The following is a 19,797-nucleotide window of genomic DNA, read 5'->3' on the forward strand; positions in this document are numbered from 1 at the left end:
GCTGCGTTCTGGAGCAGCTGAAGAGGCTTGATAGAGTTAGCTGGAAGCCCCGCTAGTAGAGAGTTGCAGTAATCCAGTTTGGAGAGAATTTAATCCATTTTGGAATAAGGCTGTTTAAGGTACAGCCTTATTCCAAAATGGATTAAATTCATTTATTTCCTCAGAATTCTACACACAATACCCCATAATGACAATGTGAATAAAGATTCTTTGAAATTGTTGCAAACTTATTAAAAATAAAAAACCTGAAAAATTACATGTACATAAGTATTGAAGGTCTTTGCTGTGAAGCTCTAAATTGAGCCCTGGTACATTCTGTTTACACTGATCATTCTTGAGATGTTTTAGCAGCTTAATTGGAGTTTATCCGTGGTGCATTCAGTTGATTGGACATGATTTGAAAAGGCCTACACCTGTCGATATAAAATCCCAGGGTGGACAGTGCATGTCAAAGCACAAAACAAGCATGAAGACAAAGGAATTGTCTGTAGACCTCCGAGACAGGATTGTCTCGAGGCACAAGGCTGGGGAAGGTTAAAGAAAAACTACAGCTGCTCTGAAAGCTCCAATGATGACAGTAGCCTCCATCATCCATAAGTGGAAGATGTTTGAAAGCACCAAGACTCTTCCTAGAGCTGGCCGGGGAACTGGAAGACTAGTCAGGATAGAGGGAAAGATGAATGCAGCAATGTACAGAGATATCCTGAATGAAAACCTGCTTCAGAGTGCGCTTGACCTCAGACTGGGACGATGGTTCATCTTCCAGCAGGACAATGACCCAAAGCACACTGCCAAAATATCAATGGAGTGGCTTCACTACAACTCGGTGAATAAGTGGATTCAGACATGCCCTGAATGCTTTTGCGCTTTATATCGGCAAAATAGAGGCCATGGCTGTGTTGTGGACGTTTTTATTAGTATTGCGGCAAATAGACGCATGCCGTTATCTGTATGTTACCAAAACCAAGAGATTCAGTAAAAGCAGAACAACCGTGATATGTGTTTCTTGCATTTTGGCGCAATGGCTTTCGCGGCCTACACCTAGCAGCTGTACACAGAACAGCAGATTGATGATGTAAGCGTATGGGGGTTCAGAAAAAAAAAAAGACGAAGTGAACACAAACTAGCCGAGAAGGTGGCAATTGAGGACATTCAAACTTGGGTTCAGACCAGGCAACTGAACCAAGTGTGAAAGCACTCCTAATGTCTGGATACACCTCTCACTTAAAACAACATTACAGTAATGGTTCACTCCTGACATGGAATTTAAAAGATTTTGACTGCTCTCTTTTCACAATATTGTTTCTTATTGTTTGCAGCACAACAATGATTAATAGGGCTAAAGTACATACTGTGACTTATTGAAGTAAAATAGCCCAAGCTTTAAAACTATTTTTCCAAATGGAAGATGTTGGTTAACTCTATGTTTTGTTTCTTTTAAATACTCTAAAGTATAATCACTGTTTGTATTTCAGTCTATTTAAATATCTGTCCTGTCATCCTTGCTTTGTTATACCATTTTTAAATAAATAAAAAGACAATAACAAAAGAAATAAAGATTTTCTCCAAAAGAAAAACATAATAGGAAGAAACTGTGAAAAATATCTTTGCTCTGTTAAACAGCACTTGGAAAATATTTTTAAAAGACTAAACATTTCACAGGAGGGCTAATAACGCTGTCCTCAAATAAGTGTAATTACAGTAATTGTTGTGATTAAGCTACAGCATAAGTGTTGAAACAACGTGCTATTCAACTGTCTGCTTTCAACTCTTTTTACTCTAAAGCAAAAATTCACAATTAAACTTAAAAAAAAATAGAGATTTGACATTTAATAAGTCTTTATATTAAAAACATTAGTGTGTTAGTGTGCTAATATTCTGTTATTTGGTCATATAGCTCATTCAAGATTTTCAAGATCAAGCAGGACTCTCGTACCAGTTGTGTTCCCTGCCGTTTGAGACGGTGGTCACTGAGGTTCACGTTCTCGAAGAAGGTCTTGAAGAGGTTAAACCCTGTAAAACATTGATGAGAATCACGCTCTTATTGTAATACTTCATGCAGCTCCAGCTCATAGTGCTAATGAGGTCATAAGGGTAAATTTAGCACAGTGGTTTCCTGCAGATGCACATGTACCTCATGGTGATTCACTTAATGTACTTAATGTGGAAATACTGTGGCTGGAAGAGGAAGCAATGAGTGAAGTCTCTAGTTAAATTCTTACCATTCATGGTGATCTCGTAAGGTTCCAGCTTGAGGATCTTCTCTTTGAAAAGCTGCTGCTGAACGTCACTTTCTAGATCATGCTGTCCCTTTGTGAACCATTCGAAACACATCTACAGCACAGAGATGAACAGCAACAAATTCTGACGCTTAGTTAGTCACAATGGCATTTTGTTTTCTAATTCAATGGAATAGTTTGCCCAAAAATGTGAATTCTGCCATGATTAACCCATCCTTTACTTTTTCCAAATATGTTTCTATTCTGGATGTCAATGAACGTTTTTTTCAACATTTTTCAGAAAATCCTGCTTTGTGTTCAACAGATGAAATATATTTTTGAATGTTTAGAACCACCTGAGTGTGAGTAAATGGTGAGAATAAATACATTTTTGGATGAACTATCCCTTAATGGCATTATACGGGCATAAATAAATATAAAAACAGCATTTCAACACAAAGCATTAGGGATTCTTGCTGCTTTAAGAGTTGAGTTGTGTAAAATAATACGAAGCAAAATTAAACAAAACCAATAAATCCTAACGAACAAATAGTCCAAGAACAAAACAAGACAAACAGAAAATTAGCTCAAAATGGTGAATAAATCTAAACTGAAACGAACAAAAAACATTCTACAACTAAATTAAAACTTTAAAAAATAAACCAAACAAAACCATATGCAATAAATCCTAAACAAAAAACTATCTGAGCATCTTAAAAAATGAATAAATAAATAAAACCATATGTAATAAATCTTAATCAAACAAAAAACCTCCCTAAGAATCTTAAAAAAAAAAAAGAAAATACTAGCTATACAAATCCATACATAATAAATCTTAAACAAACAAAAACCTCTCTTAGCATCTTAAAAAAACAAATAGAAAATACTAACTAAACAAAACCATATGTAATAAATCCTAATCAAACAAAACACCTCCCTAAGCATCTTAACAAAAAAAAAAAAAAGAATTTTATCAAATAAACTAAAACAAAGGAAACCAGTGAACAAAAAGAAAGAGAAGAACACATGCTCACACACAAAATAATAAAAAAAACAAAAATAAAAAAATAATAATAAAAATCACACTGCATCGTCCACACACCTCTCGATCCAGCTCACAAACATCCATGCCGGATACCAGGCATTCCCAGATCTCTTTGGCTCTGTTCCAGACCAGGTACAGACTGGCCTCTTGGAGGAAGAACGCAAGGAACTTCAAGTGACCCTCCAAATACTGGCAAAACAGTAAAAGAAAAAAACCTGTTTGTTATTCTCACAGAATGATTGGCATCACATGAGTCACTTTAGTAGGCTTTCAGTATATTTTTATCCTATACTCAATTTTTATCTCAAATAACAACATGATTCATCTGTGAACCAGGAGAAATTACAAGACTTTGTTTACATAATCTTGATTGAATAGAAACTAGAAGACATTTTGATTTATGTTTAGGATCTATATCTTTTTCTATTAATATTTATATTATGAATATTATTTTTATCTGATATGCATCTTTTTGCAAGATTCATAATACCTTTTTAAGGTGCAACACTTAAAAATTGTTCTTAAAAATATCTTCAAAAAAAGATTTTAGTCTTTTTGTATTTTCATTTAGCAATATTCAATCTTAAAAAAAAAAAAAAAAAACACCTCAAATAAGTGTTTGGAACTCTTTTTTTAAACTATATATTTTAATTACAAAACACTTGATTAAAAGTAATTTTCTCAATTTTTTTTTCTCCTTTACTGGAGCACAAATATTCACTTCAGCATCACTTGCATAGACTAATCTGCATTTTAAAGGTTTTTACTAAGGGTTATTTATTCATACATAAATAACTTCATTATACATTTTTAAAATATCATACAAATAATATATATATATATATATATATATATATATATATATATATATATATATATATATATATATATATATATATATATATATATATATATATATATATTATATAAAAATATTATATAAAAATACTTTTTAATCACACTTGTTTTGCGATTATTGTTTATTAAAATTTTTGTTTAACTTGTAAAAAATATTTCTTCATATAAACAACATACCCAAAATAAACCATTAAGATCCTGTAAGTTTCAATAATTATAAATAATAATAAATAATATTCAATAATTTATTATTAATTTAGCTTTTTAACACTTTAGTAATCTTTACTGTCAAAATAAATTTTCGATTGTACAAATGATAACTAATGATCATCAAGTGTACCTCCTGATAGGAATACCGTCCATCAACCAGTGTGGACCCGGAAAGACCATTGGATCCAGCGACAGACACGGCCAATCGATGACAGGACACCAGGGAGCCTGTGATCAGCTTCACGATCTCAAAATTCTTCTTTAGGTCCTGGATTATACTCTGACAAAGGAAACGACACAATGTACAATCCATCGTCACTTACAGCATGAAAAATGAGCTTTGTACTGTACTATGGAACAGGCAGGATGGTTATTTTCGAAGACTGTGTGGCTTTACCTTGTCCTGTTTCTGGTAGGTTTGTTTGATAAAAGACCGTGTGATTTCGTGAAGCTGCCGTAAAGCTGGCACAACCCACACTGTCTGAGGGTTAGTCTGCTGAGAAGACTACAATACAAACACAAACACACACATATATAAATACAACGACACATAGAGCATTCATGGAGTAATGGAATCTGCATTTGGGTCAATGATGTGTAAAGCCCTAAGTACATTTGGGTTTTTTTACGTGCATGCTAAGGTATGAATACAAATTGTGTTATCAAAGCAGTTTGTACTGTGCTTGATGCTTATAATTGTTTGCCCATTGTATGCACAAGCACTTATTTTTACCGGAAGGTGTCAACACTGAGTCAGCCCAAAAAAGAAAAGTACAAACAACTCGAAAAAACGATGAAAAGTACTTCAAATGAAAACTAAAAACTGAACCAAACCAAAATAAAAGGCATCCAAAACAACAACAAAAACAAAATCAAATAAAAGATAAAATGGACCATCCAAAATAAAGGAACAAAAAAAGCAATGAGTTAGCAGTCATTATCCAGCATACAAAAACTAAAATGACAAAAATGAATGTGCCAAAGCACAGTAATGAAGCTTCAAGAATAAATCTATAGTAAGTTCTGAAAGCAAAAAATACCTATTTAATGTTTTTGTTGCTTATATTTAAAACATGCAAGCAATATCACACAATATCAGCACACTATTGTATCATACTATTAGTTTAACAAACAAGGAGTAAATTAGTGATTTAAAATTTAGACAAATTATTATCGTTGTTCTGTTTGGCCAACAACAATTCAAAACAAAGTCAAACCAGAACATTGTGTGCCTGCGGCGTTTTGTTTATCAACCAGTCCAACGATCCATTTAAAAAAAAAAAAACACAATCTAAGCAGGGGCGAACCATATATGGTTAATAATAGATCAATCTTCTTGTATTTTTTCTTATTTAACGACAACTAACTCCTTAGCAGCATTATCACCACCTACTGTATTTCACAAATATGCCAATCGAGATCGCCCATGCATTAGACTGTGAAAAGTTTAGGGTTTCACATTTTAGTCATTATTTTATTAATATGTCGAATCAATAATTTTAACATCTGTGCAGTTTTGGAACTCAAATTATGTAAATAAATAAATAAAAATTGTTAAAACACTTTATTCTTGTATCCACATACACAAAGAAAACATAATAGACCTTCTAGATGTAAGATTAAGTGTAACAAACTAATTCAGGATCTTAATTTTGTCATAGATAAAATTGTTTTGTAGTAAAATATAAAAAACGAATTACTATAAAAAAATGAATTACTATAGTAAACAAATTTAAAATCAATATAAACTAGTGAACTACTTTATTGTTTAAAATATATTAATAATATATATATATATATACACACACACACACACACACACACACACACACACACACACACACACACATGTATATATATATATATATATATATATATATATATATATATATATATATATATATATATATATATATATATATATGCATACATTATTTTTTATTCATTAATAACAGTTAATTTATTTGTATTACTATATTAGTTGCAACTATTATTACCAGTCCTTTATAGTTTAAAAACAATATGTTACTTACTATTATTATTATAGTATTTAATGTGGGAAAACATTAATAAAAAAGTTATTAGAAAATTAAACAAAAAAAAATACTAAATCGCTGGAGTAAAATAATTATATAGTGTTATACATTTATCATATTATTATTATAGGGCGACATGTGACATCTCTCTCAGAGAGTAGGAAATTCCAATGTGGTGACCCCAGATTAATAAAGGGTCTAAGCCAAAAAGAAAATTAATGAATGAATGAACAATGGGTTAACCTCAGAATTTATTTCAGTAGGCTTTTTTTCTGTTTGGGGTGGTCACGGGCAGGTTTTTGGTCTAGACTGGACCAGAAGCGAGCCAAGGAGGGGCGACAACACAGTTGGGTTTTGTAGTTGTTTTAACTAGTAGTTTGGTGTCGGCTTAGTGTGTAATTATTACACATTAAAATCACGTTTTTACTTTTTTCAAACATTAATTAATAATTAAGACCTTAACATCACACATCATTGACCCATCTACCAACCACCGTGTTAGCGTCTGATTTCAAACAATTTCAAATCATCCGATAAAAGATTCAAAATGTTATTAGCTGATACACAAACCCTTAGAAGTGCCCTTTTGTCAAATCACACATTTCTTTACCATTCTTCCCCGTGAATCAAGCTCCAATCAGCAGTTTTTGCAAAATCAACATTTGATGTGATCTGTTGATGTGAGATTCAGACTTCAAGTTATGATTGGTCAGTGTTAAACTCAAGGGGTGGGTCTTCTCTTACTTTAGCCAATGAGCTCGGTTTCTTCTTGCCCCAGGTGCCAGTTAGAAAAGAGACCTGTGTCTCGCTGGGAGACTTTGAATCCTCCTGTATTTGCATCTAAAGACATAAACTTCAGTATTCAGTGTGTGTGCCACTAAGAGTTTCTGTAGCAGACGCTGCACCCAAATCACACCAGAGGCTGAAGCGCAGAGATGGAGCAAAGTGAGTGACTGTGTGCACGTGTATGTGTGTGTTGGGTGTGAGATGAGGCAAGCTGAAACTAGAGTGCCAAAAATATACATCTAGCGCTAGAGACAGAACAACACCTTTATGCTCCCAGATCAGCTCTCTTAAAATAGCCAACTGCACAGATTCTGCCTGAAAGAGAAGCCAGGAAGCTCAAAAATGTGTCACTGTGATTTTGTTTTGATAGTATATATTTTTTATTTTGTGTTCATAGTTTGTTACTTTCTGAGTTGGGAATTTTTAGAAAGAAGCACAAAGCATATGGAGTAGGGATGCTCATTTTGGTTAATTTTGGCAACCAACAACCACAGCTCATTAACCGAATATTAGCCACTAACTACTTAGATTAATATTAAACTTTAACAAAAAATACAGTTGAAGTCAGAATTATTAGCCCCACTAAATATTTGGCGCCAGATAACTAGGAAGTAATGATTTAGTTCGATTTGACTCATTGAATAAAAACGCTTCTTTTATGCGATAATCCAGTTTTGCGAATAGTTAATTGAAATTTTTTGGTTGGAAACAGCTATTGACAAGGCTCATATGTTGACTTTTTTGTTGTTTGTATATGTATTGCATTAATTTGCATACATATTTTAAAAGCTAAAAAAATGAAAAGTTTTGGTGGAGTTACCAATATGCAAAAATCAAGAAAATCTTTGGATTTGTTTGATTCGTCAAATATGTACGCTAATTAAAAAAAACGGATATTATATGAGAACTATTAATAACTGTAAATTTCCAAATGGATAAAGGTTGCTTTCTTGGTTGTTCAGTAAATCATCACAAGTATATCCTATTTGTTGTGTTTATGAGAGGTGCCGGAGCGCGCTCTGTCTGATGGAGAGAAAATCCTGACTTGTGGCCGGCTTGTTTCCAAAGCAGAGCACATTTCAGAAAGTTTTGTTTTGCGGCTTTGTGCAAATAAACATAAATGTTTATGACGCGAATCCAGGGGTCCGTTCTTCGTACCTAGCTTAAATGATCTAAGATGACTTGGTAGATCCGGGATCTTTTAATCTTGATAACTGACCTCTCTCTAATTTGGTTCTTTAAACAAGTTTGCAAATCAGATTAGAATGTCTGGATGAACCGATCTGAGATTGCTGCGTGTTTTGTGAAGGACAGATCTATCAATCCTCGAAATCATGATCAGCAATGCCATGATTGGCTGACGGCACAGCAGCGTAATGACATCATCTGATTAATATTCAATTATCCATGTGAGCAAAATTACATCAAATTAGCAGTAAACCGTTTGTTAAATATGACACGCAATAACCTTCCACATTTGTTGTGAGCTGCAGGCTTTACACTTGTGTCAAGAGTATTCATCATGTATTTCAATGCATATCAGTGTATTTAGTTCTACATTTAGAAAAGATTTTCTTTATTAATTACCTTATTCTCAGCTGTCGAGCGGGCGCTGCGATTTGAATCTTTTTGTCTCGCGACTTCCGGTCACATTCACTTCCATTCATTTTTTGACCTTAACAACTGCTCGTTACGTTGCTTGATGTTGCAATTTAATATTTTCTTATTATATTATGCTACTTGGTCTGTGTAGTCATGCAAACATTTGTTTGTAGAGCAAGTAGTTTGGCCATTTTCTGCCGTTTATTATTCCTAGTCATTTCTACCATAGGCGACTGAATCGGAAGTTCTAAGACAATCGCAAAAACAGGCGCACTTCCGCATTTTAGAATAAGGTCAATAGTAGCCGGTTTATTAATCACTTTATGGAATAACTGGATGTTTACAAAAGCATTTTGAATTTGTGAAAGGCGTCTGCTGAAGCATAATCACTGGCATATTAACTGCCAAAACATGTTTACGACTGCATTAATGTATTATTTATTGTTTTAAAAGTCACATATTCTGCATTTCTATTATCATACACAATTTGTACTAAAGCGATCTAAAAAGTTTATATCAATAAGTTTTTTCTTTGCACCACCTTGTGGCAATCTTTGTACTTTTACTTCGGGGGTGCAGATTGCATAAGTTTTATTAATATATAAAACTTTATTTATTTTATTAATAACTATAACTTTATATATATATATATATATATATATATATATATATATATATATATATATATATATATATATATAGTTAAAATATATTTATATATTTTTTATATATATATATAAAATATATATATATATATATATATATATATATATATATATATATATATAGTTATAATATATTTTTTCCCAAGTGTATAACTATTACTGTAAGAAAATATCAGAATTCAGTACATACTTTCTCTATTATCTTTGCATGAACTGAGCCGATCTAATCCTGTTTATATGATTTGAACCTGCTCCCGATCAGGTTTGAGCTAGCAGAACTGTTGCTATAACAACAACTCTCGGATCAGCTTTGAAGAACGAAACGATCCTGGATCGTGTCAAATCGTCAATATCTAAATCCAGCTAACTGAGTAATCCACGTACGAAGAACAGACCCCAGGACAGAGTGAATCAGCATCAACACTGGTTTGGCATCAATCATTGTCCAACTACGACCAGCAATATCCTTTTTTCATTTTGTTTCTTTCGCAAAAAATATCGGTAGACACGTGTGGTTGCACGTCACCGTCTCATGATATATACACACACACACAAACATACATACACACATATATATAAATACTTTTTTAAATCGATTACTAATACCATTAATGGGTTAAAAAACGCAAATGTTTCGATTTAAAACACAAATGTTTCGATTAACGGTGAATCGGTTATTATGAGCATCCCTAATAAAGAGTAAAAGAGATTTGAGTGAGAGTGAAGACCCGATATACTTCAAGTGAGTATGAAGAACAAACAGATGAGACGTAGAGGTGGGTATCATCATAGTAAGGCTGCTCAGTATATCATATTTAGCTTTGAATTGATTTAAGAATGTGTGAGCTGACCATCTGCATCATCTTGAAAGTCCAAAAGAACTGACCGTGCAATGAACCTTATTAGAATTCACTTGGACCTTATCTATAATTCAATATATGAAAGCAAAAAAATACAAATAAATTTTCTTCAATAGGTTCATGTTATAATATTGGATAACCATAAGTAATATGTACAATGTTTTTCTGAACGACAATGTATGAATGTTCCTGAATGAATGTGATATTGTCTAGAAAATATTCAACAAACAAGAAGTTAATAATGAGTAACAATAAGCAAAACTTTTCCAGTTCGTTTTTTCGTTCAATCCATTAGTCAGATTTGAGTAAAAAGATAAACATAAGAGTGCTATAAATTAAATGTAAGGTGACTTGACTCTTGTGCAGGTCTTATACAGAGATAACATGCTTTATTAACTGCTCTTATCTTACCGCTGCTATTTAAAATCTGCGATTTATGTTGCTATTGAGAGGAAAGTGTGCCACACATATTTACAGTACATAAATAATCTCAGGTATTTCAAATGACTTATCATCTCGAAACAAAGAACAAATAAGTACTTCTCCAAGAGTATATTGGGGCTTTGATAGACCCTCACTCAAACCAGACCACTAGAAGCAAGCCAGACAGTGACTTCTCATAATGCTAGAAAAACCAAACAATAATGTAGCAATGTGACATTATGAAAAAGTCATCATATTAGTATTATTGTGTAAATAAAGTGTGCAAAAGACTTTGTTTGTAGTGTTATGGGTATTACAGTATCAGCTGACCTTCTTGATGTCCTCGATGCACTTGATGATGTAGTTCCTCTTGATGGTTTCTTTGACAGCATATGCGTCGCTGAGGATGGTGAGGTGCTCTTCCAGAGCCTGCTGCACTAAAGAGGTGGGCAGAGTGGGCAGATGTGCCAACTCCCACAATACCTCCAACACCTGACACGCACACCACAAAAACAGTTTTTATATTACCTTTAGTCACAAGTCTAATGTCAATGTTTAGAATAAGGTATCATTTTTGATAATCTACTTAAGATAAATTATGAAATATACTAAAGCATTTTATTTACTTTAAAACCAAAATACTACAGCTAGAACATCCAGCGCATCAGTGTCACATGATCTTTAAAAAAATATATATAGTTTGTAAACATTTTAATTTAAGATTTGATTGAATCAATGCATATATTCTAAAACAAAACAACAAACAAACAAACAGTAACCAATAAGGAAAATGGCATCAAGTTAAATGTAGCATATTACATTCTAGAGAACAAAGTCTTAAGGTTTTAACCAGACCAACAGTCACATAAAACATTAAACACTGAATTATAAGATGTATCTAATATAAAAATGTTTAAAAATGTTTAAAATAATATTATATAGTTATATTTAGTATATAACTAAAAATTAAAACGATAGATATTATCAGGGCTGATAGTGGAAAAAATTCCTGAGCCTGAACTTTTTTTCCTTGCCCCTGAGGTGAGTAGGGGAGGGGGTACTATGTATGCAACGCACTTTTAACACATAACTTGTGGGCCCCTGGGCCCAAATATATTAACAGCCTATGTGTAACCCTGATCATCATTATTGTCAAGTGGCTCTTTTTAGACATGCCAGTAATGTCAGTGACACATGCCAGTGTCAGTGATCTTGTGACATGTGCCAGTAGGTGTCAGTATAAGCACGTTATAAGCACATTAATGTTATAAGTCTCTTTGCTTTAATATTTAAAAATCATTAGGCAAATGACACCTGTTATCTTACATGCATATATGTTATGAGTTTTCAACATGCATTTTATTATAACTTTTTAAAGGATATTATTTAAAATACCTTAAAATGAAAATAAGTTAAATAATAAAATAAATGAATGAATTAAAAACATAGAGAAGTCCATATTGTAAGGAACAAAGGAACTGCCAGGATGCAATAATATACAGTACAACAGATAAGTGTAACCCCTCCCATACATAAGCATGCCACAATAAATTTGACTGACATGTACTGTCAAATGACTATATTACGTACGGAAGTATGACTACGAATACATAAAATAAATGCGTTTAAATTAAAACATCGTGGAGTAGCTCAGAAAATAAACTAACTTGCGACGCGATAAATTAGGTTAAAAGTCGCGTAATGATTAAATATGATTTTGCTCGTGTTAATTAATGTCATAAGCTTCGCCGGGTGTCGATGTCACTGCAGTGACATGCAGCGCGACACTCTGAGTGACACAGGTCACTACACATGCCACTAGCGAGTGACACATGACAGTGGAAAACCGGACGTGCCACCGGAAGTGTCACTACACTCAGTGGCATGTGCCAGTGTCATCTGTACGTCAAATGTCGTGTCCATTGGTCGTGTCACTCCATGTTAAAACTGCTACTGTGAAACCGCGTTCAAGCGCACACAATAAGCTAAAACTCGCCCCAAGCACCGGCAAAAACAAATAACAATGAATGTGTCGAGGAAAGAGTAAGGACATATCTTAATTATTTATTAATAAACTTATTCTGAGTCAGTGTCGCAAAGATCCTGACTGGCAATCTCCTCTTGGACTCGCCTTTAGAAATTCATCTTTACGGATTACATGAAGGAGTTTTTTTGTTTTCGATTTGTTTTATTTCGTTAAGTAATAATTTAAAGCTTTCTATAAATATATTTATTATGTCTGTGAGGCATATACATTTTGCTTCATTGTGTTAAGCGCTCCTGTTCAAAAACCAGACGACAGAAAGCGCATAATTTTGGTTTTCTTTATTTTATAAAAACGCTGTAAAGTTTTTTGATGTATTACTCGTACTTTGTGAGCAAAAATGACGGATAACTTTAAATTGCTCCCACTGAAAAAATGCAAGTGATTGCTCTGGCGCCTCGATGTCCTGCAAGCTTTTTATAAGCAAACTATGCGCCTAATAGCACACATTCTTTAACGTTTAAGCTACCATTGTTTTATACTTGAACTGTTTTATATCTTTTATTTTAGGCAAGTCGTGATGATCTGAGAAGGCAAACTGATCAAACAGACAATGATGGTCTTCCGCTGGGCGCTGTTCGTTAAAACAACTTATTTTTAACGAATAAAAAATGCTCCAAACGTTTTTCTAAATAAGCTGAATAAAAAACGAAACTAAATATAAACACTTTGCCATTAGGCTACATACAAAACTGAACTATTTCATAGCTGAAACACTAAGTTGTTTAAGGAGAAGGGGGAAATATATTTTTGTCCCGTCTATTGCTTCACCGTTATTTCGTGAATAAACCCAGCGTAAATATGCAGATGTCATTCCCAAAACATATCAGCGTATATGTGCCGAAAACGAAAGTTTACAAATTCTGAATGGTTTATAGCCTGGAAAGTGCAAAGCACGCTCCTCTTATTATCACTAAAAAGCGTCACTAATCTTAGTTCATGAAGATCTCACAAAGATCCGTTATAATTTATAAAGCTCTCTAAATTACACAATTAATCTTTTATTTACATGGCGTCTACACTCAAAAGATGATTCACGAGCACACAAAATGGCACTTAATAAAAACCAATCCGGCGCTTTCAGCAGTGAGTGAATTCTGTGAATCTAGAGAAATGACAGATCAATATCCGTGAACCTGATTTTTTTTTCCCCGCAGCTAGGCTTGCCACGATAGACGGTGTTGACGGTGATACCGGTGTTAAGACGCAACACCGGTGACATCACTTTTCTACCGTGACACCGTCCCCACATTTGTTTTTTTTAGGTATTCGTTTTTTATTTATTTTTATAAAAAATTTATTTAAAATAAATGGAAAATATAATTATAAATAATTGACTTAAAACGAGAGCATGCTCTATAATTAAAATCTAAACATAGCTGCAGTGCGTCATATTTCATTTACCACGTGAGGAGAAAAGAGGAGTCGAATTTACAGAAAGAGGATGGCGGACGATTTATTGTCAAAACGCATTGCAAAAGCGCATGTTTGGCAAAATTTTGGGTTCAAACCAAATGCATAAGAGAACCTGACGACGTTAATGAGGCAATCTGCAAACTTTGCCTGACAAAGGTGGCAGTATCTGGAAACATAACTAATTTATACACGCACCTTCATGTTTAACTATGGGTGGGTCGCGGATAGATCAATGGCCATAAATACGCAACGCATACTCTCATTTAAAAAAAATCACGCGACCATCATCTCACAATGTTTAATAATAAATTTTTTTTTTTTAATGCCGCGCCATTGACAATCCAACTGCAGAGAAACATCGTGGTAACGTGAGGACTTTTTCCGAAGTTCAGCTGTTCTTATTTCCACTTGATTATGTGTTTAATGTAAAAAAAATTCATAATGTCTAGGCCAAAAAGATCGAATCCTGTGTGTGCGCGCATCTTTTATAACTGAGGCCGCTCTCTTCAAAAACCGAAAGTTGCTTTTTCTGTCTGGCAATATTTCGGCTTTTAATATATGAAAAGTTTATTTAGATGAGCCAATATTAAAAATTGCAATAAAGTAACTGAGACGTGCGGCCACACATCGAATCTGAGGACTGATTTCTCTCTCTCTCTCTCTCTCTCTCCCTCTCTCTCTCTCTCTCTCTCATTCAGACATCGAGCCACAACACAAGTCAAGTTGCAAAACTTAGGCAGGTGCAGCTGACAGGTAGAATAGCTGAAGCCTTTACGAAATCTGTCAAAATGCACCTCTGAAATTAATAGGCATAAATGTCTTTGAGCCAAAAAAAAGTCTATTGGTAGGATATCTGTAAAAACGCAATTGGAGCCAAAGATATGAGTTGTGTAGCCTATAAATTATATAGGCCTATTAATTCTAATAAAATGAAAACTAAAATTAAAAATTCATTGCATTTTTCGTTTGATAAAAATATACGTAAACGAAAAAAAAAATCAAAGGGTGGCTAATTTGTATTAATGTGTTTTAATTTTTATGAAAATATGCTCAGCATATTTAATTAACGGCTATACGCCGTCAATAGACAAGCCATTCAAAACATGTTATTTTACCGTGTACTGGGTTATAATGTATATTTTACAATAAAAACTAAACGTAGCATGTCTCGCTGTCATTTAAAACGTGTAATTCATACCACACCAGAGCTGTGGACCTGTAGTGTTTAAACTTACAGGGCGGTTGGTCAATAGTCTTAATGTGCACTGAACTCCAATCCGAGGGACTCGATATAGACAACATTAACTTGAGAGAATTAAAAAATAAAAGTTTTTTTTTAAAAGGAACAACGCGCAAATCTGCAACAAATAAAATAAAAATAAAACGTCTTGGCAGTGCTGTGTGTATTCCGCCACTGACAGTGTGAGACGCCCTTATGCTGCGCCTGTAACTGCCGCTTGTAAGAGAGATCAAAGCTGTATCGATAAAACCAAAAAGCAAGATCATTTAGTTATAAATATTCCATAACAATACTTATCGAAATATTTATACATTTACATGTTGTTTATTGAAATTGTGTGATCTGTATAGGTTGTCTGATCTTTCCAGAAGCTGTAAACTGACACATGTGCGGTGATGTTTAGCTCTGACGAGGCGCTTTTATTTAGCCTGCCCTTTGATTTTTTACATAATGTTCCAATTCTTAATTTTTTTTCATATAGTTTAAATATAAAATGAGTGCTCGCTTGTTTAGTTGTGATCATTATGCAAGGATCATATTTCATATTCGGTTTATTCTTCAATAGCCTAAATTCGTTAATAATGGATTTTATAAATGGATTGTTCATAAGGACTAAGCTGTTAATATATAACATAGGCGTTTATGGTTGTTATTTGTATGGTTCCAACTTACACAGTTTTTTCAGCCTGTAGCAGTGTTGTGTTTTATTCGTTATGTAAATAAAAGTTATGTTTTGTTTAATAACAGGGATTTTTTTTGTAGTTTCCTTTCCGTCCATTCAAACAATTGACATCGAATTGGCAACTCCCGCAAAACTGAAAGTGAAAGTTTTATACGCACGCATTTATAAGCTATTTAAAAGCAGAAAAAAAAGAGGAAATGAAAAAATGCCCACTCCCACGGTGATACCGGTATTACCGGTGTTGTCACATGTCGATGAACCGGTGGGGAAATTTCCTCACCGTCACAACCCTACCCGCAGCCACAGTACGCCGGAAATCCGGCGTGGTGCCGGAACGCTATCACCCCTGTATTATATAAAGTATTATGCATTCTATACTGTGTAAAATTGGCTTAAAATTTATGGGCTCTATTTTGACAATCCAGTGCGTGAAAGGATTAATGGCCTGTCTGAATCTACTTTTGCTATTTTAAGGACAAAAAATCTGCTTTGTGTCGTGGCGCATGGTCTAACAAGCTTGAGCTTATTCTCTTAATGAGTTATAGGTGTGTTTTGAGAATAAACCAATCAGAGTCTCATCTCTCATTCCCTTTAAGAGCCAGTTGCGTCGTGCCATAGCGCATTTGCTATTTACATGGCGGACTTTGTAAGTGGAAAAACTGAGTGCTTCACGGGCGAGAAAACAGTTACACTTTCACTCTCATGGATAGGGAAACTTCTTGTGCGCACAGATATCCATTTGCCTATACACAATTTACTTTGGTTATTAAGCGCAAAGATTTGTTAACTATTTCTAAATTCAGTTCTAATTTCCAGCAAACAAATAAATTAACAATAATAATAAAGTGTGTTAAAAAAAACTGAGTTATTTCCAAATACTCATGCTATGCCCCAAATGGTCTTAAAATCTGACAGGTGGACAAATGTAAGCTTGTTTTTAATAAAAACAAATATAAATATGCATATAATAAATAATACTGCTACTAATATTAACATTAAACAAAAGCAAATTGTCATGAATACACTGAAAAAGCCCCCGAGATGAAGAGGGCATGAAAGTATGGTTTTTATATTCATGTAGAAAATAATAATTTTTGCAATATTGTAATCCTTAAATTATTTGCATATTGTTGTACATCCTGTGTGTATTAAGCAATCTTTAAGCGAGGCGCACAACTAACGCGCTCTGCGCTGGATTTTAGACCTCCTCTCAGCTGGTCTATTGAGCAGTCTATTTTAGTACCTCAAAATAGCAATGCGTTAGCAATGCGCCTTAACATGCCTCCTTTTTTATACCAGAAAGCCTATAGGTGCACATAAGAGCGCAAATGCATTTGCTATTTAAACTGAGTGGTGCAAAATCAAATAGACTCTAGTGCCGAGCTGAAACTACCAAACAACAATTGCATGGCTCCTTGCGGCGCAATGTGCCGGGTGTATGATAGGGCCCTATAAATTAAAAGATATTAAGACACAATATTAAACTGTTAATATTCAGATGATTCCCAGTACATTAACAATAACACATTAATTAACTGACCCTTTGCTAAGCCCTGTCCTACTTAGTTACTGTTGTTATGCCTGTTAAGCTTTCATGCTTGGCAAGTACATTAAAATATGTATGAGCCAGTGTCAGACATTCCCATGGATATAATTGGTCTTTTTTGGTGAACAGGTGAGATTTCTGAGAAAGCCAGACAAAAAAAGGACTGCAGTATGCATATTTACGACATGATACGCAACCAAATAGAAAATAATTTTAATCAGAGTTGAAGCTAGGTTAGCCTAGCCGCCTCATACGCTGACCATTCAACAGCTTAGTTCAAGCACAGCAGGAGAGGTGAAATGGAAAAATAATCTCATAATAACAAATTAAACCGTGATTTCTCTTTTTTAACTAAAAAGCCTGATAGATTAATTGCTGTGCAATGAAACTGAGCATTATTAACTGATGAGGAAACACGCATGGACAGTTCTACATAATACACTCTGAATAAACAGCCAGAAAGGGGATATTGATGGATTTGTGCCGAATATTAGCATCATTGACCCATAATAACAATGTACAGTACCTATAACTGTCAGTATGTTTGTGTGATTTTTATACTGTTTCTATTCTAATTTGCATTTAAGTGGAATAAATAAATAAATAAATTGAAATGCAAATCAAAGTATTTAAAGCAGAAGTCAACAAATACATTTTCCCTACCAGCAAATATTATTCCAACACCAAATATAAAAGCAGACACTAATCCGCTATAACGTCATCACCAATGACTAAATCTCCAAAAAACTGATGAAAACATCGGTTGATTGTAGCTCTGACATGAACATAAAGGTTAGAAATTACTGAAAAACTGCTGTGGGTGAAGCATATTGATCGCAAGTGCTCAGATTGGGATCATATCTCTGTTTTGTTCTGTTGATATGTAATGCAAATACTCGTAGCTTGAAACAGATGGAAATAAGACTGGATTGTGCTGTTTTTATGGCCTCTCACACAGCTTGATCCACGCTGGCATTCCTATTCTTGGGTTTTGGTTTTGAAAAGGGGGAAAAAAAATTCACCACTATTTCCTAACTTTTAGGATACCGGGTATTAGATTTGCATAATCTATATGCACAACACTTTGGCCTGTTTCCTTCGCCCTAAAGCTGGACAGACCTCCTGCACGTAGCTACGGTTGCTAAGTTGTGATTGGTGTGTGGCAGTTTTTGGGTGTGGCCTAGCGAAGGGTCAATTATTAATCCAATATGTTATATTTATGCTTACATTTACAAGAGACAGAGTTGAATATTTTCAACTCAGAAAAGTTACGAAAATAATATTTTGTAAAATAACCCTCAGCATTTGTTATTCGAACCATTTTTAAAAAGTTAAAAACAACAGCATTTTTGAATAGTTCAATTTGCATTTGGAATTAAAGTTCTGAAATATTTACACAATAAAACAAAAACCAGTATCTGACATAAACCCATACCTAGTAAAAAGAGAAAAACAACAAACTTTTATGCGATAATCCAGTTTTGCGCATAGTTTATTAAAATTTTTGGGTTGGAAAGAGCTATTGACAAGGCTCATATGTTGACTTTTTTTTGTTGTTTGTATATGATATTGCATTAATTTGCATACATATTTTATAAGCTAAAAAAATGAAACGTTTTGGTGGAATTTTCTAAATTTTTCTAGCTACGATTATTACTGTTTTAATGCAAGTGCGATACTATGAAACTCTCACCAGCTCACTTACCTCCACATTTCCATATTAAAGCATTTCAGCAGAGAGACATTTTTAAAGCTCAGCAAACAGTTAAGGAAAAGAAGCAAGCATGATTATGACGACACGCACCTTTCCTGTGGTTGCCTCAGATCGAGCCTCTCTGCCAATCCGTCCAATAAGACTGAGCAGCTTTTGTCTGACGCGATCACTCTCTACCTCCCAGCTCTGAACACACACACACCCACACAAAACGACAAAACCGTTCAGAAAGGGCATAATCGACAGACAAAACAGCTCCGAAAGACAAAGAGTTTAAATGACAGACAAAACAGCTCAGAAATATGAAGAGTATAAACAAGACAGACAAAACAGCACAGAAAAATATAGAGTGCAAATAACAGACAAAACAGCTCAGAAAGATGAAGAGTGCAAACAAGACAGAAAAACAGCTCAGAGAGATGAAGCGCAAACAAGACGGTTAAAATCACAA

At 34.0% G+C, this 19,797-nt stretch overlaps 1 protein-coding gene across 5 annotated transcripts in view; it reads right to left on the bottom strand.

The window, feature by feature from the left end:
* The window catches only part of usp24 (ubiquitin specific peptidase 24), a 150,281-nt gene that overhangs the window by 67,520 nt on the left and 62,964 nt on the right, over positions 1-19,797 (bottom strand). For 3 of the 5 annotated variants that reach the window (XR_015518055.1, XM_087297922.1, XM_087297921.1), the window contains exons 14-20: positions 19,437-19,532; positions 11,035-11,196; positions 4,730-4,837; positions 4,463-4,612; positions 3,322-3,453; positions 2,223-2,334; positions 1,937-2,013 (exon numbers count right to left, since the gene is read on the bottom strand). Coding sequence is in view for 4 of the 5 variants with exons in the window: in XM_087297922.1 (XP_087154048.1) it covers positions 1,937-2,013; positions 2,223-2,334; positions 3,322-3,453; positions 4,463-4,612; positions 4,730-4,837; positions 11,035-11,196; positions 19,437-19,532 (837 nt within the window). In the remaining variant the exon portion in view is untranslated. Of the gene's footprint in view, positions 1-1,936; positions 2,014-2,222; positions 2,335-3,321; positions 3,454-4,462; positions 4,613-4,729; positions 4,838-7,112; positions 7,209-11,034; positions 11,197-19,436; positions 19,533-19,797 lie in introns of all 5 variants that reach the window. The other 2 variants (XM_087297920.1, XM_087297919.1) reach the window with 1 other exon arrangement.

Source organism: Danio rerio, chromosome 20 (genome assembly GCF_052040795.2).
Source record: "Danio rerio strain M-AB ecotype USA chromosome 20, GRCz13ab, whole genome shotgun sequence".
NCBI classification, from domain to species: domain Eukaryota; kingdom Metazoa; phylum Chordata; class Actinopteri; order Cypriniformes; family Danionidae; genus Danio; species Danio rerio.